Below are 27,060 nucleotides of genomic sequence, written 5' to 3'. Positions count from 1 at the left end.
AACGGGATCCGTTCCGAAGGCCTGTTCGCAACATGAAAAGAGTGCAGCCCGCAGCGGCGCATCTGCGCAAGCACGGGTTGCGATTTGGCGCTTCTGCGCATGACGTCATTTTGTGCTCTCTGCATGTGCGAGTGGTGAAACCCTTTCCGGTACTTCCGGGTCGCCGCGGGATGTAGCCTGAAAGAACGTAACATGAAGCAAATGTAACATGAAGTATGACTGTCCTGGGTTGTTCTTGTTTTTATTTTTTATCACGTATTTTATGCTTCTATATTGCGGTTTTATGCTGTGAACTGCCCTGAAGACCTGCGTGCATCGGGTGGTATACAAATTTAATAAATAATACTCCTTTCTTCCACAAAAAGGGACTAGAAATAAATAATTTTATTTTCTTTGAAATGTAAGTTATACACTGCCTGTTAACTTGTAAGAGAGGAGTGTGGTACCTTTGACCTGCCGGCCTCATAAGGCCCTTCCCATTTGGCCCACCAGGGAGACATGGTCACAAGCCTTACACCTGATGCCCTATGTGATGTCAGGTGTGGAACAGGTAAATTCGTGGCTGGGCCAGAAAGTCTGCACGCCCCTTTTCAAGGCTCCTTGAAGAGCCTTGCTGACTGTCAGAGCTTTAAGAAAGACCTGCACAGCCAAAGCTGCCCAAATCAGCTGGGATAAACTGCTCTAATCCTCTGGAAACTCCCTAGCATAGCGGGGGGGGGGGGGCTGGAGGAAGCGACTTGCATTCACGGTGCTTCCTTCAGAGCTTTGAATACAAACTGCAACCTTTGGAAGGAAAAGGAAAACAGAGCATCTTTTTCTTTCTTCCCAGAGGAAGGAGTTTGTATTCCAGGCACTGGAGGAAGTCCATTAAATACAAACCGCTTTCTCAGCAGAGGAGAAAATATTCCTTTTTCAATAAGCTTTTCCCTGTCTCTAGCGACTTCCAAGTTGTGATCAGCCAGTAGGCAATTGCAGGGAGCATCTCGGAAGGAGGTTGCTGTAACCCCCCCCCCCTCCTCTGAACTTTTGACAGGTGTCAGTCAGGGGATTGTCAGAGTTGGAGTTTGAGGAAATAAGGATCCGGCCCTGTGATCGGATCTGTTTCTGCGCCCTAGCTCTAAGGCAACATATTAATGGGATTCAACTCAAATGAGCAGTTGTCTGGGGGGTGCATTTGTGTTAAAATGTTAAAATGAAATTGCCCCGCCATGAAACAGGTACCGCCGGATCGGGAGCCTCAGAGGCAAAGAGTGACATAAGCTGAACGTGCGACGGATCACAGTTGCCTTCTTAGTGACCAGCGCTTGGGTTTTCTCCAGTTTCCTGCAGAAATACCCACACTTCAAACGCCACATGAATTCTGCATGAGATTCTGCATGAGCCAGATGCAGTATTTGATCCAAGCACCCAGCTTTTTATTCTCCGGCAGAGGAGTCCTGATTTAAACACATTCGATGAAAAAGATTAATCTTAGACAAGGTTAGCCATTGAAAGGCAACCCAAGCAAAGCATGGGAAGTTTGTGTATGAATGGGATATTGATGAATTCTTATATTACCAGAAATGGGTTTGGGTGTATATTGGCTGACAAGCATTTGCAAAATGTGGCACTGTGGTCTAACCACTGAGCCTAGGGCTTGCCGGTCAGAAGGTCGGTGGTTCGAATCCCTGCGACGGGGTGAGCTCCCGTTACTCAGTCCCAGTTCCTGCCCACCTAACAGTTCGAAAGCACATCAAAGTGCAAGTAGATAAATAGGTACCTCTCCGGCGGGAAGGTAAACGGCGTTTCTGTGCGCTGCTCTGGTTTCACCAGAAGCGGCTTAGTCATGCTGGCCACATGACCTGGAAAAACTGTCTGTGGACAAACGCCGGCTCCCTCGTCCAGTAAAGCAAGATGAGCGCCGCAACCCCAGAGTCTTTTGCGACTGGACTTAACTGTCAGGGGTCCTTTACCTTTACCTTTAAGAAGGAGAGAGCAGGGGATTTGAAGAGAGTATATCTGGATAGATAGTGAGTACTTCATTTTGTTTTTTTTTTATATATAATATTTATTCAAAGTTTAAAATTACAAAAAGAAAAAAGAACAATACAAAATACAAAAAAGAATACAACAATAACAGAGAGAGAAAAAAAGAAAAAAGGTATAAAAATACATTCGATTAAAATAAGAAAAGAACAGATTAAACCTTTACATAACTTTCTTCCTTTACTTATTTCCTTGACCTCCTCACACCTCCCAATTTTGTATTCTAGTTCAGATCATTTTTTCAGCAAATCCTTCCAACCTTATTTTCATTTAGTAATTTAATTTAAATTATTATAGTTTAACATCCTCTCTTTCATCACTTTCATCAACTCATTTTTACTTAATCCTTTATATCATATCTACCAAAACTACCTAATTTTCTTTTTCCAACATCTTTCTAACAGTCCTTAATTTTACAATATTTTTGAAGATATACTTTAAATTTTTTCCAATCTTCTTCCACCGACTCTTCTCCTTGGTCCCGGATTCTGCCAGTCATCTCAGCCAATTCCATATAGTCCATCACTTTCGTCTGATAGTGAGTACTTCATTTTGGTGTAGAAAGCCTGCTCCTCTAATGAAGAGTTTGCTGTTTGTTTCCATAATCTATCAGCTATATTTATTTATTTTGCATAGTTTCTATCCTGCCTTTCTGTTCAAAGTTCCTATAACATTTTACATTCTGTGAAGTCTCCATAATTTCTTTAAAAACCACAAATACTGATTTTTAATATATATTTTTTCAAATAAAAATACACAAAAGTAATAACAATACTATTTTAAAATTTTCTTTAAAAAGTTCTCTTCCCTCTTCTTTTTCCTTTGAATTTGCAAACGAATTAAAAAGAAGCAATAATATTAGTTTTTTAAAAATTAAAAGAAGCGATAAAAAAGAACAAGTAGCTATTCAAGTCAGCAGCAGCAGACTCTTTGGGAAGCAGTTAACATAGCCAAAGCCCTGATTAAAATAAGTTAGCAGCCATTAAACGTCTTGGAAAACAAAATGGCCGTGCACTCTCGGATTTGGCATGAGGGGAAGGGAATTCTATAACGGCTTTTAATATAAGCTTTGATCTATTGCAGTGTGTAACTGTTTGCTACTGTTCATTGCTTAACACCAAGGGCGTGCTAAGTTATGTCTAGGGACCAGCGTCAAGAGTGGCTCACAATACAGTGGTGCCCCGCAAGACGAATGCCTCGCAAGACGGAAAAGTCGCTAGACGAAACAGTTTTCCGTTTTGGAGGTGTTTCGCAAAACAAATCTATGGGCTTGCTTCGCAAGACGAAAATGTCTTGCGAGTTCCTGTGGCTTTTTCCCCTCCCCCCTTTTTATAAGCCGCTAAGCCGCTTATCAGCTGTTCCGACAAGCTGCTAAAAGCCGCTAATAGCGCTAATCCGCTAATCCGTCAATGGGCTTGGTTCACAAGACGAAAAAACCGCTAGACGAAGAGAATCACAGAACGGATTCTTTTCGTCTTGCGAGGCACCACTGTAATTTAAACAGAGGGAATAGAAATGGCTCCAAGAAGGTTGTAGCCATTGAGGTGCAGTGGAGATGTACGTTGGTTCTTTTAGCCTTCTTGGCTCGAAATGTGATTTTTTCTTCGCCCTCCGGGAATGCTTAGTAGGCTAGAGTCAGGAGGGAAGGCATTCTGGTGACAGTGCAGACTGTTGGGAAGGCTGCAATGGCAGGAAATTTAATTTATGCCCTCTAGCTGTCAGTTGTAAGAAGATCTTGTTACATCGCCTCTGAGGAACCGGCCGACCTTGATCTAAGAGCAAGGCATTCTGAGTTGACTGAAGTGTGGAACTGGGACAGAAGGGGAAGGCCAGGGAGAGAGATAAACAAGAGGTAACCAGGTCAGATGTTTCTGCAGTAGTTATGTTGACAGCTACTGTATTTCAGTCCCCTAACACCGTATTCTCGGACAGAATGTGCTAGGCTAGAGGCAATGGAGGCTACAGAGTAGATAGCCTACTGCTTCTATTGTTCTTCGCTGTCTTCGTAATGACCCTAACTCTTTGGGGCTGTGAATGAGCTTAAGGGAGAATATTGGCTATTCCTTGTGGTTTTTAGTGTTGCCAGCTTCATTGAGGATCTTGCCAATTGGGCCCCAGCAGACCCAGCACTCTAGGCCTTTTGAAAATGTCGGAGAATCCATCTTTCCTCGCTGGCTTTCCACAGAAGGTGTTTTTAGTTTAGGGTTTTGGCTATCGTTGGGGGGTTTTTTGTTCATATTTTAGTAGTTTTGGGATGATACTGATGATTATTACCTGCCCTTCACCAGCAGGTCCTGGGGCATATGACAGGAGTTTAAAATTCAGAATTATAAATACGGTTGAAACGCAGTACAGACACAGGAATAGGATGGGCTCTGAAGACACAGAGAATTCTACAACTCAGGGGCTGCCACAGTGAATGCCCTCTTCACAGCCACCCTTCCCGAACTTCTGAGGGATGTGGGACTACCCAGAAGACCCCCTCTGTTGACCTTACAACCTAGGAGAGTTTGTAGGGAAGAAGCTGTCTGTTCAGATATTTGAGGCCTAAGTCATATCAATTGCTGGCCTGTTAATTTTATTTTATTTTAATTTTATTGGGCCTGTATTGTTAATTGGCATTTTTTTGGGAAACCACCTTGAGCGAGTGTGCTTCTAAGGGTGGTGTATAAATATTTTAGATAAAATAAGTATATTTCAGGCTTAATCGGTTCTTGCTACTTTCAGACTAGGCACCTATATCAAATTCCAACATCTTCAGTGTAAGTTGGGGTGGGGGCACTGGATCTCGTTGGTGGGCTGCATCCTGGCCACCCACCTGTCAATACCTTTGCATCACCTTGAGTCAGGTGATGCGTTTCTTTTGCCAGCGTAGTTTGGAATAAAAGGAATGACTTTGCAGTTGCCTTCAAACCTTCCTTTCGGCAGGGAACTGCGTCTTTATCTGCACCACACCTAACATAATACCTGATGTCAGAGACTTTTTCAGGTGGTTCACAATTTAGCGGAACCACCTGCAACATCGGGGCCCAGTACGGGCCACATGTTCTCCTGCAATGATTTTGCAAAGTTTTTTGCAGATAAAATCGCTCAGATTCGGGAAGAAGTAGACTCCACCGTGGGAGCAGGGCCGGGGCGGGAGAGTGCTAGAGTTCTGTCTAGTCAAGTTGAGTGGGATCAATTCCAATCTGTTACCTCCGAGGATGTGGACAGGCTGCTTGGACGAGTGAAACCAACCACCTGTCTCCTGGATCCTTGCCCATCCTGGCTTATAAAAGCTAGCCGGGAAGGACTGGGCAATGGGCTTCGTGGGGTGGTGAATGCTTCCCTCCGTGAGGGAGCCTTCCCAGACCCGCTGAAAGAGGCGGTTATTAAACCGCTTCTTAAAAAACCATCTTTAGATGCGGCCATGATGGCCAACTATCGCCCAGTCTCAAATCTTCCATTCTTGGGCAAGGTGATTGAGCGAGCAGTTGCCGAACAACTCCAGGCACGCCTGGAAGAAGCGGACCATTTGGATCCCTTCCAGTCGGGATTCAGGCCTCATCATGGGACTGAAACTGCCTTGGTCGCACTGGTTGATGATCTCCGGCGGGCTAGGGACAAAGGTGAGAGCTGTTTCCTAGTTCTGCTGGATCTCTCAGCGGCGTTTGATACCATCGACCATAGCATCCTTCTGGACCGTCTTGAGGGGCTGGGAGCTGGGGGCACTGTTATACAGTGGTTCCGCTCCTTCCTCCTGGGCCGTGTTCAGAAAGTGGTGGTGGGGGATGAATGTTCAGACCCCTGGGCTCTCACTTGTGGGGTGCCTCAGGGTTCTGTCCTCTCCCCCATGCTTTTCAACATTTACATGCGGCCGCTGGGAGAGATCATCAGGAGGTTTGGGCTGGGTGTTCATCAGTATGCGGATGATACCCAGCTCTACCTCTCTTTTAAATCAGAACCAGTGAAGGCGGTGAAGGTCCTGTGTGAGTGTCTGGACGCGGTTGGAGGATGGATGGCGGCTAACAGATTGAGGTTGAATCCTGACAAGACAGAAGTACTGTTTTTGGGGGACAGGAGGCGGGCAGGTGTGGAGGATTCCCTGGTCCTGAATGGGGTAACTGTGCCCCTGAAGGACCAGGTGCGCAGCCTGGGAGTCATTTTGGACTCACAGCTGTCCATGGAGGCACAGGTCAAATCTGTGTCCAGGGCAGCTGTTTACCAGCTCCATCTGGTACGTAGGCTGAGACCCTATCTGCCTGCGGACTGTCTCGCCAGAGTGGTGCATGCTCTGGTTATCTCCCGCTTGGACTACTGCAATGCACTCTACGTGGGGCTACCTTTGAAGGTGACTCGGAAACTACAACTAATCCAGAATGCGGCAGCTAGACTGGTGACTGGGAGCGGCCGCCGAGACCATATAACACCGGTCTTGAAAGACCTGCATTGGCTCCCAGTACGTTTCCGAGCACAATTCAAAGTGTTGGTGCTGACCTTTAAAGCCCTAAACGGCCTCGGTCCAGTATACCTGAAGGAGCGTCTCCACCCCCATCATTCTGCCCGGACGCTGAGGTCCAGCGCCGAGGGCCTTCTGGCGGTTCCCTCATTGCGAGAAGCAAAGCTACAGGGAACCAGGCAGAGGGCCTTCTCGGTAGTGGCGCCCGCCCTGTGGAACGCCCTTCCAGCAGATGTCAAAGCGATAAACAACTACCTGACATTCAGGAGACATCTTAAGGCAGCCCTGTTCAGGGAAGTTTTTAACGTGTGATATTTTATTGTATTTTTGGTTTTTATGGAAGCCGCCCAGAGTGGCTGGGGAGGCCCAACCAGATGGGCGGGGTATAAATAATAAATTATTATTATTATTATTATTATTATTATTATTATTATTATTATTATTATAGGGCAGGTGACTGTGGCTTCAGGTAAGCGGTCTGATGGACCTAATCAGGGCTGCAGGATCCCCACCAAAGACACAAGTTGGTGACTTTTCATTTGGTCGTTTGCAACTGAATGCTGGAACAACCTCATTGGAGAAGCATTGTGTTTGAGGCGATAGATGATATGGGAATTTTATCTGAAGCTGTTTTTCCATGCATGCAAATCACCACTTGCTGCTGCAGCTCTTGAGTAGTGAATCTGCATGTGTGCACTTTCTCTTCAAAGGAAGGAGAGGGAAGTGCTTTTGCATATTTCTGTGTACTCAATATGTTCCAACGCTCATGATGTTGGAGGAACCTCAGACAAATGTTTGCATGAAATACGCATCTGTTTCTCATCTGAATTGTGTGGGTACAAGACTCTTTCTTCATGCATGTGTGCATATGTGTTTTCTTTTAGTAATATTTATCAACTGCAACATGGACGCAAGCAAGAAAACAGATCCCCCGGTGTCAGTGGAACTGGTCCAAAAGGCAAATCCCGACCGCAGCCCAGTGCCATCAATTTATGTGCCCGAACAAGGTGGCTACAAAGAGAAATTTGTGAATGCAGTGGAGGACAAATACAAATGCGAAAAGTGCCACCTCATTTTGTGCAATCCAAAGCAGACAGAATGTGGGCATCGGTATTGCGAGACCTGTATGAATGCTTTGCTAAGGTTAGTGTTTCTTGGTATTGTTTCAATGGGGTAAAACGGTACTGAAGGCAAAGTGCTGGCTTTCTAACCTAAATCCTTTCGTGGTCAAGTTCTAGGCATGAAGTAACTGCATGTTGAATATGTATGCATAAAGTAAAGAGCAAACACCCGGACTAGTTTCATATCTAGCAATCCACAAATGAGCTCACCAGTCATTTTTTAATTGGGTCAAAGTGGGCTCCCCTGTGACCTCACTCTGGACTTCAGAGGCATTCCAGAAAATAGTGCTCTATGTGACACCAGGTATGAGATTCTGCCCCCCACCTCACTTAGGGGAACCATACATTTTGGTTGACCATGGAAGGCCAACCAAAACTCCTTTGCTCCTTAGTTAGTGCTTGATACATGTCACTGAGAGAGAAGACAGACTGGACAGGTCAGTCGGTAGACCATGAGACTATTAATTACAGGGCTGTGGGTTCAAGTCTCACATTAGGCAAAAAAATTCTGCATTGCAAGGGGTTGGACTAGATGACTCTCACGGTCCCTTCCAACACTACAATTCTGTGGTTTTATGACAGACAGATAGTTGGAAAGAATGGAATTATATTTTCCCCAAAGACCAAAGAAAGAGTTTTGAAACACCTGAGAGAGTAGCTAATTTTAAACTGCATCTCTTGTAAGTTGATGCTGATAACATTACCATAAATTATTTGCCGGTTCAGAAATAGTCCAGAGAAACGAAGGAGTTGACATTTTCATATTTTGCCGGATAGATATGAAACATCCACGTCAACAATTATATAGCTGTAGAAGAAAACAGGGAAGTGAAGAAGACACCAAGCCCTAGGGCCTTCCTAGTGGCTCTGAGCTTTTGGAATGATGGGCTGCAATATTGTTTTAGGCAGTTGTTAATTGCTCGCTACTGCTGTTAAGCTCATTGTCCTCCTTGATCCATCACTGTAAATATGCAGGCATCAGAAACAAATCTTACTGAGTCCTACAAAAGTGCTGTTTTATTGCAAATAAAGGATAAAGTCTAGTTATTTCTTCCTGGATATATGTATAATGGAATCATAGGGCTGGAAGGGAACTCAAAGGCCCATCCAGTCCAACTCCCTGCAATGCAGGATATATTAGAGATGAAAGTTGTTTGTGTATATTGGGTGTGTGGCACTGTGGTCTAAACCACAGAGCCTGGGGATTGCCGATCAGAAGGTCAGTGGTTCGAATCCCCACAATGGGGTGAGTGTTCAGTCCCTGCTGCTGCCAACCTAGTAGTTTGAAAGCACGTCAAAGTGCAAGTGGATAAATAGGTACCGCTCCGGCGGGAAGGTAAACAGCATTTCCGTTCGCTACTATGGTTCACCAGAAGCGGCTTAGTCATGCTGGCCACATGACCCGGAAGCTGTACGCCGGCTCCCTTGGCCGATAAAGCGAGATGAGCACCGCAACCCCAGAGTCGGTCACGACTGGACTTAACGGTCAGGGGTCCCTTCACACACACACACACACACACACAATTTCCGTAGTAGAATGCTGTCATCTCACGCTGTTAACAGCTGATAAGAGGGAGGCAAAAAAATTAATAATAATTAGATGAGGTAAAGTGAAAGATGTGGATGGAAAATGTTCCTGTTATGATGAAATCAATTTGGGAAGAATGAGACTTGTAATCCAAAATGCTAAGTTGGTGGGCGTCTACTTCCCTAAGATGTTTAGATATGTGATTGAATGTTAATTGTGTTTTCTGTGTTGTACCAAGCAAATGGCCTTCTGAAAGTGTGTGTGTGTGTGTGTGTGTGTGTGTGTGTGTGTGAATGAAATAACAATATGAATTTCAAATAACCTGAAAGCTGCAAGGAGTAAATGGCTTTGTGGTGTTTCGCTGCTCGTGCATTGTTGTTTGCATACCATTACCCCTTTCTGTATAATTCTTCTAGAATCATTGTTTGCAGTGATTGTGTGGGCTCCACTTCCATTTCCAACTCCCGACTGTTAAAATGAATGGAGAGCGTGCCACCGCATTGGGTTTGGAGCTGTGGGTGGAAAGCAATTCCATTCTCGGTTCTCGTGTACTTGTTAGAATATAACGATTATGCCGTGGAGCCTTTAGCACTCTCTCTCTCTGGGTCATCTGAGGATAGAGAGACAAGAACCACAGAAGACAGCCCAGCGAAGATTACTGCTCAGTATGCAGCAGTAGTTTAAAAGAGCAAACAGGATGCTTGAGTGCATTCAATAAGGACTAGGAGACAATAGCACAGTATCAGATGAATGGTATTTATTCTAGTGCAGAACACAAGTTTCCTGCATTATCCTCATCTCAAAGTGACGGGAAATTAGAGATGAAAGAAATGAAGAGAGTCAGTGGAGATCATAGAACCGTAGAAGGGACCCTGAGGGTCATCTAGTCCAACCCCCTGCAACACAGGAATCTCAACTAAAGCATCCATGACAGATGGCCATCCAACCTCTGCTTAGAAACCTCCAAGAAAGGAGAGTACACCACCTTCCAAAGGAGTCCATTCTGCTGTCTTAAGAGCTCTTACCATCTGAAAGCGCTTCCTGATGTTTAGTTGGAATTTGCTTTCTTGTAACTTGGTTCATTGGTTCAGGTCCCATCCTCCAGAGCAGGAGAAAAGAAGTTTGCTCCATCTTCCATTTGACAGCCCTTTAGCTATTTGAAAATGGCTATCACATCTCATCTTAAGTCTCCTCTTACCCAGGTTAAACATACCCACCTCCTTCAACCGTTCCTCATAAAGGCTTGGTTTCCAGACCCTGGATCATCTTGGTAGCCCTCCTCTGCACACGCTCCAACTTGTCAACATCCTTCTTAAATTGTGGTGCCCAGAACTGGACACCAGGTGTGGTCTGACCAGGTTAGAACAGAGTGGGACTATTCCCTTGATCTGGACACTGTACTTCTGTTGATGTAGCCTAGAATAGCGGGTGGCGCTGTGGGTTAAACCACAGAGCCTAGGACTTGCCGATCAGAAGGTCGGCAGTTCGAATCCCCGCGACAGGGTGAGCTCCCGTTGCTCGGTCCCTTCTCCTGACAACCTAGCAGTTTGAGAGCATGTCAAAGTGCAAGTAGATAAATAGGTACCACTCCAGCGGAAAGGTAAACGGCGTTTCCGTGCACTGCTCTGGTTCACCAGAAGTGGCTTAGTCATGCTGGCCACATGACCCGGAAGCTGTATGCCAACTCCCTCGGCCAATAAAGTGAGATGAGCACCGCAACCCCAGAGTCGGTCACAACTGGACCTAATGGTCAGGGGTCCCTTTACCTTTAGAATAGCATTAGCTTTCTTTTCTTTTTGCTGCTGCATCACTCTGTTAACTCATGTTAAGCTTCTGGGCCTACTAAGACGTTAGGAAGTGTGTTGCTGTTAGCATGACAGCATTTAAAAGATGAGGATTAAATTGACTAGAGTAATCAAGGGCTACAATTGAAGTAGCTAATATAGGTGATGCAAGGGCACCGTCTAGAACAGTAATTGCCGCTGCATTTTGCACAACTGAATTGCTAGCATCCTACTCATCCATTGAGCGGCAGACAATCTGGGCTGAAACTTTAGCACACATACAGATTATGCACTGGAGCTTTGGAGAAGAGCAGTGATGTTGGACCTCTTTGGGAGATGCCAGCAGGTACCCTTAGGAAGGTTTACCCCCCAACTTTATCGCTGTGCTAGCACTGTGCATGTCCAGCTGTCAGGGGGGCATAGTGAGCTCTACGGGAGTGGACCCCCCTCCATGCATGAAGAACGGCGTGTGCACACAGTGTGCATGAAGGCATCAGCTGCGAAGCAACCTTATCTCCCAGCATTGTTGCTGTCAGTAAGAAAGGAAGCTTTCACTCTGTTATGCTCTTAAGGTAATCTTCTTGTTGCATCAAAGCCGACAAGTGATTGTGAATGGAGCATTGCAATAGCATTATGATGCTTTTGTAAGAGCTTTGGCTCAGTGTTGCAGGTAGACAGTCTTACGGCGCAAGTAGGGTTTTTTTTTTTTTAACAAAAAACCTGTTTATAACCATGCTTTTAAAAGTTGACCCGGAACAGTAAGCTTGCTACCTCATTAATAAAGTTATGGTTTCCCATTTTTAAAATATAGAATTTTAGAGATGGAAGGGGACCCCTTGCAATGCAGGAATATGCAGCTGGATTGAACCTGCAGCCTTGGCGCTATCGGCACCACGCTCTAATCAACTGAGCTGTCCAGGCATTTAATGTCATAAACTTTCATAATAGCCGTAAATAGTGTAACCCAGCCTCCTCCGACCTGGTGTCCTCCAGTTGTTTAGGACTGCAACTCCCATCATCCCTGACCTGGTTAAGGGAAGCTGGCACAACCTCTCTTGGGAGTCTTCGCTGAGCTGTTAATAATAATAATAATAATAATAATAATAATAATAATAATAATAATAATAATATAATTATTTATACCCCGCCCTCCCCGGCCAGAGCCGGGCTCAGGGCGGCTAACACCAATAAAATCGCAGTAAAAACATAATAGGGGGAACAAGAAAACCAATTCAAAATACAGGTTAAAATGCAATTTAAAATGCAGCGTCATTTTAAAAGTAGCCAATAAATCAAGACCATAAGGGGAGGGAAACATAAGGGTCAGACTGAGTCCAAACCAAAGGCCGGGTGGAACAGCTCTGTCTTGCAGGCCCTGGGGCAGGGGTCTGCAACCTTTAAGACAAAAAGAGCCACTTGGACCCGTTTCCGAAGGAAAAAAAACCTGGGAGCCGCAAAACCATTGCGACATTTAAAACAGATATATCTCCGGAGCCGCGATCTGACAGCGGGCGGGAAGGTGACTTCGGGACAGTGCGTGACTAACGCACGCACCGCCCCCATGCGATGTCACAGCCAGTACAGCGCCCGCCACAGTGGGGAGTGTCGGGGCGCACAATGCACCTCCTCCCCTCGCTAGTATCTGCCCCGGAGCCGCGGCAAAGGTGTAAAAGAGCCACATGCGGCTCTGGAGCCGTGGGTTGCAGACCCCTGCCCTGGGGGAAAATATCAAGTCCTGCAGGTCCCTAGTCTCTTGTGACAGAGCTTTCCACTAAGTCGGGGCCAGTACTGAAAAGGCCCTGGCCCTAGTTGAGACCAATCTAACCACCTTGCAACCTGCGACCTCCAAAATGTTGTCATTTGTGGACCTTAAGGTCCTCTGTGGGGCATACCAGGAGATTAATACCAGGAGATTAATACCAGGAGATTCATGCAGATTAAACAAAACAAACAAACAAAAAGTAAGGGGAAATAATAAAATTCTGCTTGAAGGAAAGGTGCTCTGAACATCACAGGTCTGGGCCCAGACTTGTGCTGAGCAGAGCTCTCCTTGTCCTGGAAGGATGGGATGTGAGGCTGAGTCCTTTTCTTCCTTGTAGCCCCCTGAGATGCTCAGCCCAGAGGGTTGAGGGGGGTCGTAGAATCATAGAACTGTGGAGTTGGAAGGGACCCCAAAAGTCATCTAGTCCAACCCCCTGCAATGCAGGAATCTCAGCTAAAGCATCCATGATGGACAGCCATCCAACCTCTGGTTAAAAATCTCCAAGGAAGAGTCCACCACCTCTCGTGGGAGACTATTTTCTGGAACAGCATAGGTGCTTGTGCTGGGGGTTGCAGTGGAAAGGGACAACCAATAGAAATTGCCACTCTGCTCCCTTTCATTAGTGGGGAGCCTCTATTGGATCAATGTTTCCTTTGCCCTTTCATACAGGAGAAAGTTTTGGATTCAACTTATAAGGTGCATTTTGATTTGATTGTTTGTATTCTGCCTGCTTTTTGTGTGTATGTGTGTCATTTAACCTCTGTGACCAGTGCGGTCCCAAACTTTGCCTAGTTTTCTTTTTTTTTTTCCTTTTAAATGTACTGACCTCTGTTTAAATTTATTGTCAACATATATGAAATGCTACATGTATGCAAACAAAGTTTTGGTGTAAGATCAGTTGTTGTTGTTGTTTTTCTTTTCTAGCTCTGCAATTCCAAAATGTACAGCATGTCAAGAAACAATAGTGAAAGATAAGGTATAGTTCCATCTCCCCACCCCCTCCCCCCAAAATCAAAAACGAACCACCTTATTGTGCATCTTAAACTAGGTTGCTTTGCTTACCTCAGACAAGAAATTGGCCTTTACTTTCTGCAGTGTAAATGCATTTCTAGCTCTTTTTCTCTTGCTCCAGAATTTTTCATGAGTGCAGTTCTTGTATGGGTTGTCCTTTTCAAAAACAGGGCCCACCTGACCCCCCAGGAAAGCAGGTAGAGCGGGATTCTTATAGCTGATCTTCTAACTCCTGATAGCAGACAGCTAATGATGAACTGTCTCCTTACTTGCTCGCCATTCACACATAACTGCAGTTCTTCCCTGAGGAATCAGCCGAGGTGCGTGTAGCCAACAATCCATAACAGGCGGATAGAGATGTAGTTATCTTGCACAAGTTCTATTATAACAAGGCAAGCATGACGATATAGTTCTGCAGTAGGGAGTTTGCAAACAATACACCACAGATAGCTAACGTGGTGCCCTCCAGATGCTGTTAGACTGCAACTACCATCAGCCCCAGCCAGTGGAGACGATGGCCAAGGATGATGGGAGTTATAGTCCCACAACTTCTGGAGAACCCCACCACATTGGCTACCCCTGCAGTTCACCCAAAGAATGTAGGAGCTGGTAGTGTTGAGGATCGTGGGTTGTATTCACAAGAGTGCTATGGGGAATGTTTCATCAGTGCAATGATTTCTCTTCATGCATTAGAATGTTCTTCACCCCATTCACTCCCTAAACCTATTGTGGAGGTTCCCACAACACTCTGGAGCAGATTTGGGGGTTGTGGGGGAAAGAGGAGGGGGGAGAGGAGGAAGTCCCTTGGCACAAGTGGAAATCGTTCTGCTTGTGCAGTTGAATAGAGCCTCATGGATGTGGATCTATGCAAGAAAGGGAAGCTGTAGAAGGTTTATAGAGTCATGGTCAATTCACCAGAGAAGCAGATAGTTGCCCCATGGCAGCATCAGTGTTGTTAAAAACTAGAATGACTTGTCTCTTCACATTTTACTAGTGTGGAGTTTGTCCACTCCCCATGGGGGAAAGTAGATGAAGTTGCATCCAGCAATGAAAGAGCAGGTATTCCTCTCAAGTACAAGTATTGATTCGTCTTGTAGCAAAGCCAGCAGGTGATGCTTGGCAGCGATCATCTGATGGAGATTTGTCACTAGGCAAAAGTTGGCAGGATGGTTGAGGCTGTCATGAAAACCCTGCTTCTGGTCCTGCTGCACCAGTTAGTGGCTCTGCGTTGACACTCAAGCTGGGCAGGTGCTTGGAAGACAGCTAGGCAGGTGCATCTGCTGAAGGAAAACACGCAGGGCATGTCCCAGAAGCCCTAGAAGGTTAGATGCTCCCTATGCAGGAAGTGTGCTGGTGCGCATTGTCCCTGATCAGGAGACACATAGCCGTGGTGTAATCTGCTTTGATTCGTAAGGACAGCTCCTCTGCTGCTACTGGGATGAGGCTAATGAATGACAGGCAGGTAGGAACTCGAGCCTTAACGATATATACAGCCAGGTAGTCAACAGCATGCGGTCTCTGAGAACAATGCTGCATTCCGCAGTCCCAGAGAGGTGCAGTCATGCAGATAGAGGCTAACAAAGGGCTGTGGAGACGTGGGCTGCTGATGAAGTTCACTTGAAGGCGAATCAAATCGGAGGGATGCTGAGGAGCATGCAGACAGCGCAGAAGGAGTAGAAGAAAGCCTGCTGTGCAAATAAAGCATTCATAGCAGAAGGCTAGATGTTGTGGTATGGATCACAGACCCAAATGCTCCTTGCGAAGGCCGCACGCTCCAGGATTGAAGCCAGGTTACAAGGCTACAGGTTTTTTGGAGCAAGTCTGCACAGCAGGGGTGGGGAGCAATTTTGGCCCCTAGAGCTGCCTTTGCTCATGGGCAGGCTCCTGGGGACTAGATGCCAGTGGCACGTGGGGCCAGACTCAAAGCTGCATGCAACTCTTGACCATTGTGCAAAAGCCAGAGGTTTTGTAGACACGCATACCTGCCTCTCATCATGGCAAGCAAGAAGTTTTGTTGACATTTCAGCCAGGCAAGAGCACTCCAGGAAGGTACTAAGCAGGGCTGGTGACAGGTGAGGCCTGGGTGAGACCCCCAAGGACCGGATGGAGATGCAAGGAGGGCCACATTTTAAGGTTCCTCTCACCTTACAGCATACACTTTGTGCTAGAACTTGTTGGGAACCCAGATCATTCAGGGAAAAGCAGTTATGTACCCAGAAAATGTGGCGCCTATGTTGTTGAGTGCATTTCAACTGTATGTGCTTTACGCCAAGGGTTGCCAAGTGTAGGGCACAGGGGCTTTGGCTGGGACTGCCTCTGTAATGAGCACCAAGTCATAGGCCAGATGTCAAGGCCACCAGTGGCCACTAGGTGTTGAAGTAGGTTGGTGGTTCATGCCCACCCAAGGCCACCTGTACCAAAGAAGATGCCCACATTGAGCCCATAAAATGTAGAGGATGCGAGGTTCCAAGGCTGAGTCTGGGTCCTAGAGCGACCAGTAATGAGAAGACAGGAGATACTGAAGCTTGAACACCCTTTGTACAGAGAACACGTGATGCCGAGGATAGAGTTGGATATCAGGGGCAAAGGATGGGACTTGCCACTGAAACCATCATTGCTGAGAAATGTTAGGTACTGAAATTGGAATGTAAGCAGAGAAACTTTGCATTAAAAAACCCCAATAACTGAGACTTGAGCTGGGATTCAAACCTGTCAGGACAGAGAGAGAGGCTAGATATTGGGACTAGCACTAGGCATGAGTTGGTGCTGAGGACCAGAATACAAGTCAAACATCAAGACTGCCAGTTTAGAGAAACACTCTAGGTACCAAGGCATGTGCTTGGCTACTGAGACTTCCAAATCCAAGGGATGCCAGGTGTTTAGGCTTGAACTGGAGCCAGCCAAGAAATGCTCTAGGTACTACAGCTTTAGCAGGATACTGAGACTGTTCATACGAAGGTAATCCTGGTATCCAGACTGGAGCTGGGCACCAAGACTGCAGTAGTTGTATTTGAAACATGCAGGGTAGGAGAAAGGACGGCTGTCGATACCAGCCCCATGCCTCCGTTGCATTGTTGTGAGAATTGGGTCATTTGAAAACCCAACAGGACTAAATCCTTAAAACCAGGTGGTCTATGAATCAGTGTCAAGATCAAGGCTTTATGGTCAATGATCTGTGATCAAGACCAGTGTGGGATCAGAGGTAGGTGGCACAAGGCACACCTCACGTTCCAAAACCATACCCAAGCACCTGGGCCAAATGTTGGACACTTAGGGAGGATATAACAGTAGCATTGATGTCAGACTGGGCATTGGTCCAGAGAATCGAAGGTGCCTGCTCAAGGGCAATTAATGCCCATAGAGGCACATAAACACGAATCCCAACATAATGCAGGAAAATGGCGAAACACAAGGTGAGCAACAGCTCAGGTAGGCCCTGTTGCTCAAGCAAATATCCACTAAGGCAGCTATCCCTCTTGTACTCTGCCATCCCCAGGAGCAGCCAAAGGCCAGTCTGGAATTTTCTTCCTCAAGAAGCTGTAGAGAGATGGCTTGCCACATGGAGCAGTGGTCAGCAGTTGTTGACGACATCATCCACTCCTACTTCCTTATTGGAGTGGAGGGCGGGAAGGGAGGTGGGAATTGATAATGCGTCACCATGCCAAAGCTAGTTGAGCTGGAGGCTTCTTAGAAGTGTTGACTCTTCTCCAGTGCCTAGTAAAGACAAATCTTAACTGTTGTTTTGTGGTTGTTTTCATATTTCTTCACTCCATCATGGGTTTGGCCACCTGATCCCTTCTCTCATTCTCTGTTCCTTTGCTGCTACTGCAGCTGAGCTTGTTGCATTTTGGCTACAGAGTGTTTTTGGTGCACACTCTTCACTGTCCTATTGCGTTTCTCTCCTCCCTGGTTGCTCATGGCAGATTTCTGTAACCCAGTGTAGGCTTTTGTTTCATCATAAAGCCGATTTCCTTTCCCACGGGCCATCTGTCCTATCTTCAGATGTTCTAAACTTGGGTCTGTGTGGTCTGCGGAAAAGAGAGTTGGGTGTTTGCTGGGCCACAAGAAGCATAGTGCGTTCTGCCACCTGTGATGGGGTAGACACTGGTTCTCTCCAGGTGTCATCAGCCCAAGCCTCAACTCCAACCTATGTTGGGAGGCATATGTAGAGGGGACCATATCAGTGACCTGTGATCTCACTTTGTCTGTGCATACACCACAATAAACCTGTGGGCATCATATTGGTCAGAAGGAATGAATGCTCATTGACTTCGCTCAGGCTCTCTTGGCTCCATGGGGCCTAGAAAACTGTCTGGGTGATTCAAAATCAGTTAATTTTGTTTATTTATTATATACCACCCTTCATTCTAAAATCTCAGGGCGGTCCACAGATTAAAATACAAGATTAAAGCAAGTTTACTGGTGTATGTAGTCTAGCCTTCCCAATCTGGTGCCCTGCAGATGTTGTTCAACTCCCATCAGCCCCAACCAGCAATGGCCCGTTGGTCAGGGATGATGGGAATTGTAGTCCCTTTGGAAGGGTGCCAGTTGGGCTGATGTGGTCTGTGGTCTGCCACTTCATTATCCCCGCAAAAGGTTAGGTGAGGAATAACACAGTCAAATAACGTAGATCACTTCAGAACCTTCTTCCCCAGTTTTTGTGATGTTGTGGCTGTTCAGTGTCTTCAGTCTAAGAGGCTTCTTCATGGCTGGGCTTTTTAAAGTATAAATCTGTACCAGCTGAGGATATGAAAGGATACCTACAGAGAATATTCAGTAGCAATCTTCTGATTTAATTTGGAATAGCCAGTCATGCTCTCCCCTTTGATTCATTGGGATGCCAGCTAAAAAATTTGTAGCTCCTCATTCACGTTGCTTTGCACAAAACCAAGAGCAAGCCTGCTTGTGTCCTAGATTTTTGTACTCGTGCGCCTGCTAATAAAAAAAGGCAAATTATCTGAGCAGAGAAACAAGTGTTCTAAAAGTGTAGACAACCTTCAGACCTGTATTCATAGCACAGCAGAAGAACATGATATAAATAAAAAAGAGCTTTTTCCCAGGCTACATTGGACAATCGCAGCAACACTGTTGTCTTGCTGTGCATGCAGAAATCAGGATGTTTTCATTGTGCTGATTGATAGCCTGTCGGCACGAGGTGACAATGGCAGCACCCGCGCTCAAAACTGGTGTTAGCCGATATTGTTCTCGAGAAATTGCTCTGAAAACAATTTTCCTCGTTTCATGAGAATCTCTGTGTGTCTTTATATAGCTGTTAAAAAGCTGGCCTTTTAGTCAGCCACTTACAATCATGCAGCAGAGCTGCAATAGTGTGAAGACTTGGACCACTGCTATAACCATCTGTTAAATGTCTCTTAATTCTAGATATTTAAAGATAATTGCTGTCGGAGGGAGCTTCTTGCCCTTCAGATATTCTGCAGGAATGAAAATAAAGGTTGCAGAGAACAATTGACCTTGGGACAGTTGCTTGTAAGTAGTTGGAATATCTTGCAATTACTCCCCCCCCCCCCAGTTTACAGAATGGTGTGGTCTGTGTTCTGTGGTCAACTAACTAAAGTTCCCCAGCAGCTGTGTTCGCACATTAAAGTAAGCCAAGGTTTCTCAGTTATGCACTTTAATACCCACGAACTGCCCAAATGCTCCTGCGTCACCCCTCCCCTGGTGCAAGTGGGAGAAATGAAAAAAGGAAGTTGCATCTAAGAATGGCTTCCCATTACATCTCGTTTATTTCTCCTTAATAAGGCAGGATTGCTACTCAACCTTAAGCCATGGTTTGATACTGGCTTAAGCCATGGTTAGTCAATAGGCTTACAGAGCCCAGCCTGTTAGAAAGCAGCAAACCACAGTCTGGGAACCACTGGGAAGCCAGTTTTTAACTGCAGCTGCTTGTTTTGCTTCCTGGCTCATGCACAGGGAGGGAGTGATTGGGCAGCATGTGCAAGTGTGCCGTTCATCCAAAGCAAACTACGACACGCCAGAAACCTTGGCTTATTGTGATGTGCAAACGTGTCCACCCTATTAACCAAAACGAGGGAACGAATGTTGGAAAGCAGAGCGGCTAATGACCTCTAGACTTCAAAACCTCGAATATCATTCCCTGTTGAAAACATTAAGGGTGGATTTTGAGATCTCAAAAAAACAGACCAAGCACCTTCAGTCTGATCTTTCTCTTGCTTTTCCCAACACTTACTCCCCCTGCTTTTTCTCTCCTGGTCCAGCCCTCAGTCAGGTCACACTCCGGTCACTGTTTGTGACCTATCAGATCAAAACCAAAGCACCAGAATAAAGTGACTATCTGCCAGGGGGTGTTGTAAACCAGCTCCTAATGCAATGTGAGAAAAGGTGCTGGTTATCCAAGCATAGTTGGCAGAAGCTACATTTTCATCTGCATCTATTGGAATTGCTTTTTTGACTTTTTGATTGTTTTATCGCTTATATGATTAGCATCCTGGGTTAAACCAGAGAGTCACGACTGGACCTAATGGTCAGGGGTCCCTTTACCTTTACCTTTATGATTACCATCCTGGGCTCCCTTGGGAGGAAAGGCGGGGCATTTAATTCATTAAATGTGTGCGAAAAGGAAGTGTTTGCAACGGTGGGTAGAGGAGGCAAGATGTTTGGAACTGTGCCGTTAGGATTTGTGTGGTCACGAAAGATGTCAGGTACCAATATTTTGCTTTTTTGAACGAAGTTGGGAAACCACCTTACCTTTTCTAGGTGCTACTTTGGTAAGATTTAGGAGTTAGCCTCAAAGGTATCAACCACCGCTTCTGCAAAAGGCATATTTAAAGCTTTTCTGGGTGGCAACCGCAGGTGTGTAGGTAGCCAGGTGTCTTGAGATTTTTCCAGCTTTGTGCTAGTTAGTTACCGTATTTTTCGCTCTATTAGATGCACCTTTTCCCTCCTAAAAAGTAAGGGGAAATGTGTGTGGAGCGAATGCAGGCTGCACAGCTGTCCCAGAAGCCAGAAAAGCAAGAGGCTATCCCAGAAGCCAGATCCCTCTTGCTGTTCTGGCTTTTGGGATTCAGAATATTTTTGTTCTTGTTTTCCTCCTCCAAAAACTAGGTGCGTCTTATAGAGCGAAAAATATGGTATATTTGCACTTAATCTGAAACAAGGGAAAGGGTTGATTTTGAGAAAGAGTGGTGCTATCTCTCTTTAAATTAACTTGGTAAGATTCACCTGTTAATGGCTAAAGTGAGAAAATGTGAAACCCAAAAGTGTACATGACCGCCTGGTACATGTTTGCTTCAGACCCACCTGAGAAATGACTGTCTGTTTGAAGAGCTTCCATGCCCTCGGGCTGATTGCAAGGAGAAAATACTTCGAAGAGACTTGCCAGACCACGTAGAGAAGACCTGTAAATATCGGGAAACAACGTGTAAATACTGTAAAAACCAAGTCCCAATGATTATGATACAGGTGAGTGTTGCTTTTCACTAAAATAGTTCATTGCTAAAAGTTGCCATTGCTTTTTCAACTTCTGTATAGCAGGAACTTTAAAAAGGGTTGTTGTTTTTTTTAACGGTAGGGAGGCATTTGGACCCACAAATGGTGCTGTAGTATAGAACCTGTGATCTCTGCTTAGAATCTAATCTGATCCACAGTGAATGGGACACTGTGCCCAGTGCAGGAAGACACCTCTTCTCTTTACTGGAGAAGCATTTTAAGCTGATCAAAAGGAGACCTGCTCTTAATTAACAGCTTCTTCCTTGGAGGCGCCTCTTGTTTTGGTCACAAGATAAACCCATCCATGTTTTATCATATCAGGCAGCCTTCCAGTGACATTCTGAAAATGAAAGAAAGCAAGCAATTCTCTCTGCCCTTTCGGAAGGTAGAAAGGTGGTTTTTTTGTGGGGAGGGAAGGGAATCAAAGTTATGCAAACGAGATCTTTAAATATCTTTTGTTCTGCTAGCTAGAACTCAAGGATTCATAGACTCTGCATGCCTCGCAGAGTTGGAAATCCCCTTTGTAGCTCAAGAACTAACAAACCTATTTTCCATAGCTTTCCTCAGAGCTTGGCGACTTTTGCACTGGTTCCTAATTTTTCCGTTTTGTCAACTTGTTTTATTGTCTCTTATATGTCAAATGCTTTGCTTTATTCTGTATCGTGCCCTGGTATCTGCACTGATGACCAGTGTAATAGAAGCCTGTTAATTAATCAGTTAGTTTAACTGCTTGGCAGGGGGTTGGACTCGATGGCCCTTGTGGTCTCTTCCAACTCTATGATTCTATGATTCTAACTTCATTATATAGTTTTAGGCACCAGGCAAAATAAGTTTCCTCTTTAACCAGGTTTTTGGTTGTTTGACATCCAATGCCCTTTTAAAATGTGTTAGGGATTATTGGGTTGTTGTTCTTGTTTTTATTATGTATTTTGTGTTTTTATATTGTGATTTTATATTGTGAACTGCCCTGAGACCTGAGGGTATAGGGTAAAATAATAATAATAATAATAATAATAATAATAATAATAATAATAATAATAATAATAAAAAACTTAACAACACAGAGAACTGTAAACTCACAGGGTCAGCCCCCACCCCATGTGCATGTCTGATATTTATTTATTTATAGATTTCATATATCACCTAATCACAACTGTGTCTAAGGAATGCAATACAATGAAAATAAAAATGGTTTAAAACTATAACATTGGAATTGCAGCTTATATTTTATGGAGTTGGGGGGGAGAAGTTGTAGGAAAGAAATCTAATAAATAGTGAAGATGATGATAGCATTTGGGGACCTGAGGTTGAAGAGTGTGCTACAGCTGGAAGCAAGGATTTTTAGTTTATTTACTTTAATAATTGGTTTTAAAATAACGTGCACCCTTGTGAATTATATCAGAAAGGAAATAAGTGTGTTGATGCTCTAAGTGTGACTTCAGTAACGAGTGTTGCAGGACTTCATAAACACCGCAATATATGTCTCCAAAGATCAGAGTACTGAGATGTAAATTATGAAGGAGAGACGTGCTGGTTCTTTAATGTCCTCCTGCGAAAATTATTAATGGACTTTCAAGTGTGTGATTTTCCCTTTCTTCCGCTTAGAAACATGAAGATGCAGACTGCCCTTGCGTTATGGTCACGTGTCCTCATAAATGTAGCGTTTCAGCGCTCCTGAGAAAAGAGGTAAGAGGTCATATTGCACAGCCATTCATGAAAATGAAAGAATGAAGAATAGCCTGTCATATATTACTCGGCTTAGAATGTTGTTCTTAGTAATAACGTGCAAGAAATTTGCGAGAAGAAGCAGCTACAGTATGCTTTTTTCTTTTTTTTTTTGGAAAAAGGAAACAAACCTTCGTACTGTTATAAAGAGAAATCTCTATAGACTTCTCTGATTTTGTAATGCAGATTCCGCTTCCCCCTCTCCTAAATTTTTTCGTTGATCCTGTCTATTTTCTCATCACTTCAGTCATAGCTAAATTCAAAATGCTTACTGCAGGTATCAGAGAAGAACTTCTTAGCACCGTGTAACCTTTGCATCATTTAGGTGGTGTTCATATTCTGAATTTAAGTTGTAGTTTTAAATGCTTTAAAAGTTTTTTTTATATAAAAAACAACAACCCTAAAATAATTTGAATAACAGAGTTCATAACATGTACTCTTGCAGTCTGTAATCTAGCTGATGCTTCTCCAACGTTGAGGCTGGGTTTTGATTTTTACAAAAAGACCCAGTTTTTAAAAACGTTTTGTGTAGTACCCAACAAAGCAGTTCCATTAGCCCAAGGATTTCTGTGAGTACAAATCCCTGCTCTCTACGCTCTCTGTGCACCTCTGCGCTCTCCCCATATCTGTTCTGGATGCTTGGGAGAAACCCTGAAACGGATTTCGGGGGTTGGGGATGGGAAGTTCCTTTATGCAACCAGAAGTCTTTGCACCAGTAGGACTGTTGGCGTACGGCATGTGCCAAACGTGTGCAGCTCCCCAAGCACGTGCAGATTGTGCTGGAAGAAATTCAGTCGGACTCCCAGCTTTTCAGTCGGTTCAGTCCTTTACTGATCAGGTCCAAAGCTTTAAGGCAGTTGCAATACGCTATATGCTTCCACTAGATCCGTAGTAGAAGGTGCAGGCTTCAAATGCAAAGCAAGTGCAACTCACAACATACATCCAGCACAGAGTTCAGTATCAATCTGGCAGATCTTCCTCGCGGCAAAGCAAGAAGGCAATGCACGGCCCCCTCTTAATATACCCAAGAACGACCACACTTTTGCCAGGTCACACTGACCTTCTTGGCCAGTTGCCAGGTCACAGTGACCTTCAAACACTAATTACAAGACCTGCAGGTGCAAGATAAGGGAAACATGGGCACCAGATTTTCAACAGCAATTGAAAAAACCTCAACAAGAACTACCTCATTGTAGCGGATCCAGCCGCTTATCGCCAATTAATAATGCGGCGGACTCACCCTGCTCACTGCCCCCAATTAAATATAGCGTGCACACCTCACCGTACATCAATTAATACAGAGTTTTGCAAATTTACCATGGGGTGTCGGGGGGGGGGGGGAGGACTTGTGTGAGGGGAAACTTAATGATTTAGAGTCCCAGTCAGGAGTTGATCAAACAAACAAGGAAAGTGTATTCAACAAAGAGAAGTTAACTTACTACTAGAAGTGGGCAAAAAAGATGCCACGGTCTTAAATACACTAGTATAGGCACAGCTCTTCTTAAACTCCAGCCGCTATTAATCAGCTGGTAAGATGCTTAAATCACTTTCTGCTACTTAGTTATGACAGGCGGTTCCATTACATACTTTTATTGCAACACAGCTTCCTTCACAGATTTATTACCCTGGTTCATGAGCGAGGGGCACTTTCCCCCAGTTACTCACTCACTTAACAATCTCACTCCTGAGGTATTTGAAAATAGCATAACAGACCCAGGGGGTCACCTCACCCCTTGTTACTGGGTTGGGAGTTTTGGACCTAGAAGAACTCTCCCTTCCTGGATAGAAAGAGATGCCACTAGTCTGAATTCCTACAGGTTCTTCCTCTCCCAGTTCAGTCACAGCCCTCCCAGGACACTCCTGTCCTTTCCCAGACCCTCAACCCGGTCTCCATATCTAAGCTGTGAGTCTCTGTCCTCTCACTATGGATAGTCTCCTCAGTGTGGATGTTTAACTGAACTCAGGACCAGTTCTCCCTCAGTCTCACTTCCATCTCAAAACAAGCCCTGTCCATCTTCTCAAATCCGGCCCTATCTCTCCTCTTAAATCAAACCCTATTTCTCAACCTAAACCCTGTCTAACATCTCAAATCAAGCCCTGTCTCATAACCTGAAGCTTAGCGCTCTCTAACTCTCTCCCTCCGAAACCGCTCCTTTTATTCTCTCTCCCATAGTGCTGCTCCTCCCCCTTGTGTGACTAGCCGACTCTGTAGCCAATCAGAGAGAGGCTCCGGTACTCTGGTGGAGTTTCAGGGGAACTGCGCCACCAGATTGGTCTGGCTCGGCTGTCCGTCACAACCACCCTTTGCATTTGATATTGTGTTCGGACAGACATCTCCTGCTACACTTAATTTGACCTGTGGAATTTTTTTGTCACTGGGAACAAAACTTATGCACTGGTAATTTAACTTTAAAGAGGTGATCCAGCTCCTGTAACCATCATTTTCAAGTATAGCGTTAAGAGTGACTTCATTACGCAGTCTTTAGGATAAACATCTAGCTGCAGAAAGTAAGAATGAACATCCCATGGGATTGCAGGGTAGAACTGGAAGATGTGGGAGGGGTAGAGGAGCTATTGCCTGTTGCCTGTTGCTTTTCCCCTGCAACACTGTCCAGCCATTTTTTTCTTGCCGTGCCTTACCATGTCCAAAACTGAAAACAAACTGTGGGGAGGGAAGGCCCTAGCGGAAAATCTCTGGGAACACCCCATATTCTGCCCATCAGTTCTCATTTGACATTTTCGTACGAGCACATAAATGCACCTCGCATCATTAACTGTCACACACATTTATGGAAATACATGTTGTTCCACATTAGTTTATTGGTATTAAATAGGGGGGAAATAGTATTTGTGATGGTCCAGTAAGGCATACTATTTAGCTGTCTGTATGGATCAATGAGGGACGCAAGTGGCGCTGTGGGTTAAACCACAGAGCCTAGGACTTGCCTATCAGAAGGTCAGCGGTTCAAATCCCTGCGACGGGGTGAGCTCCCGTTGCTCAGTCCCTGCTCCTGCCAACCTAGCAGTTCGAAAGCACTTCAAAGTGCAAGTAGATAAATAGGTACTGTTCTGGCGGGAAGGTAAACGGCGTTTCCGTGCGCTGCTCTGTTTTGCCAGAAGCGGCTTAGTCCTGCTGGCCACATGACCCGGAAGCTGTACACCGGCTCCCTCGGCCAATAAAGCGAGATGAGCGCCGCAACCCCAGAGTCGGCCACGACCGGATCTAATGGCCAGGGGTCCCTTTACCTTTTTATGGATCAATGATGTTAACTTTCTTATGATATAACATCCTCAAGCCTGTTTACTTATGGTCCACTGACATGTAAGTTAAGACCCTAGAAGATGCTAACTTAGCATCATGGTAAGTTGTTTGTTCCATCAACACAAGAATTTCACTTGCCAAATGGAACCATCTCCCCTATTTCTCCCCTGCATGCTGTTCTGAGGTTCTCCTGAGCTGATTTGGGGGGAGTTCAAGTGAGAGGGAAGTCTTCTTGTGCCAGATTCAGTTGAATCTGGCCCTAGAGTCAAGAGCACCCCAAGAATGCTCAGTATTGATATCGGGACATACTAATAAACATCAATATTTTAGCACAACAACACGACTGACAGAGGTGATTTCTCAAACTGGGGGAGCAGGCCTGTCATAAGTCAAAGTGTATGTGCTGAGCAGAGGTCGGGAGCAGAGAGAGAGAGAGAGAACATATAATTAATGCCTGCTCTCTCATGAGTAATATACTACGAAACAACAGGTTTCAGTCCCGCCCCCCAAAATGGTGGGGAACGATCCCACAGGCATCTCTGAAAGAGAGGAGCATGGTCATTATCATCGATGTGCTGTGGAGCCACCTTTTCCATCTGCTGGTGAATCTGGTGCAAAGATTATATGAGCTGATTTATCTCCCTGTGGGCTGTCCTGGTTTGGGCTGTGTAGACTGTGCACAGACAATGTAGTGAACTTGGAAAGGTAAATTGCAATTTAATAAACCTGAGGTAATGCCCCAAATTGGGTGATCTGAACTTTTGAGGCCACACAATATTTGTGATCAGCACCAAATTCCAAGGGATGTTTTGGAGGTATGTAAGGCCGAAGCGAACCAGCTCTGGATGTGGTCAGTGGCCTGAAATGGGGACTCCTTGGGAATAACATGTGTGATGCCTTGGTTTCCATGATGGAAGAAAGGTGGGGTATAAATGTA

General features: G+C 45.1%; 1 protein-coding gene across 1 annotated transcript in view; it reads left to right on the top strand.

The window, feature by feature from the left end:
* TRAF3 (TNF receptor associated factor 3) overlaps positions 1-27,060 on the top strand; it is a 55,471-nt gene that overhangs the window by 2,189 nt on the left and 26,222 nt on the right. The window contains exons 2-6 of the mRNA XM_081192811.1: positions 7,348-7,606; positions 13,583-13,634; positions 19,052-19,156; positions 20,942-21,109; positions 22,742-22,822. Coding sequence (XP_081048937.1) covers positions 7,368-7,606; positions 13,583-13,634; positions 19,052-19,156; positions 20,942-21,109; positions 22,742-22,822 — 645 coding nt within the window. The 5' untranslated portion in view covers positions 7,348-7,367. The remainder of the gene's footprint in view (positions 1-7,347; positions 7,607-13,582; positions 13,635-19,051; positions 19,157-20,941; positions 21,110-22,741; positions 22,823-27,060) is intronic.

Source organism: Podarcis bocagei (assembly GCF_964188305.1).
Source record: "Podarcis bocagei genome assembly, chromosome: 1".
NCBI lineage: Eukaryota > Metazoa > Chordata > Lepidosauria > Squamata > Lacertidae > Podarcis > Podarcis bocagei.
This window is presented reverse-complemented; position numbering and strand designations above follow the sequence as displayed.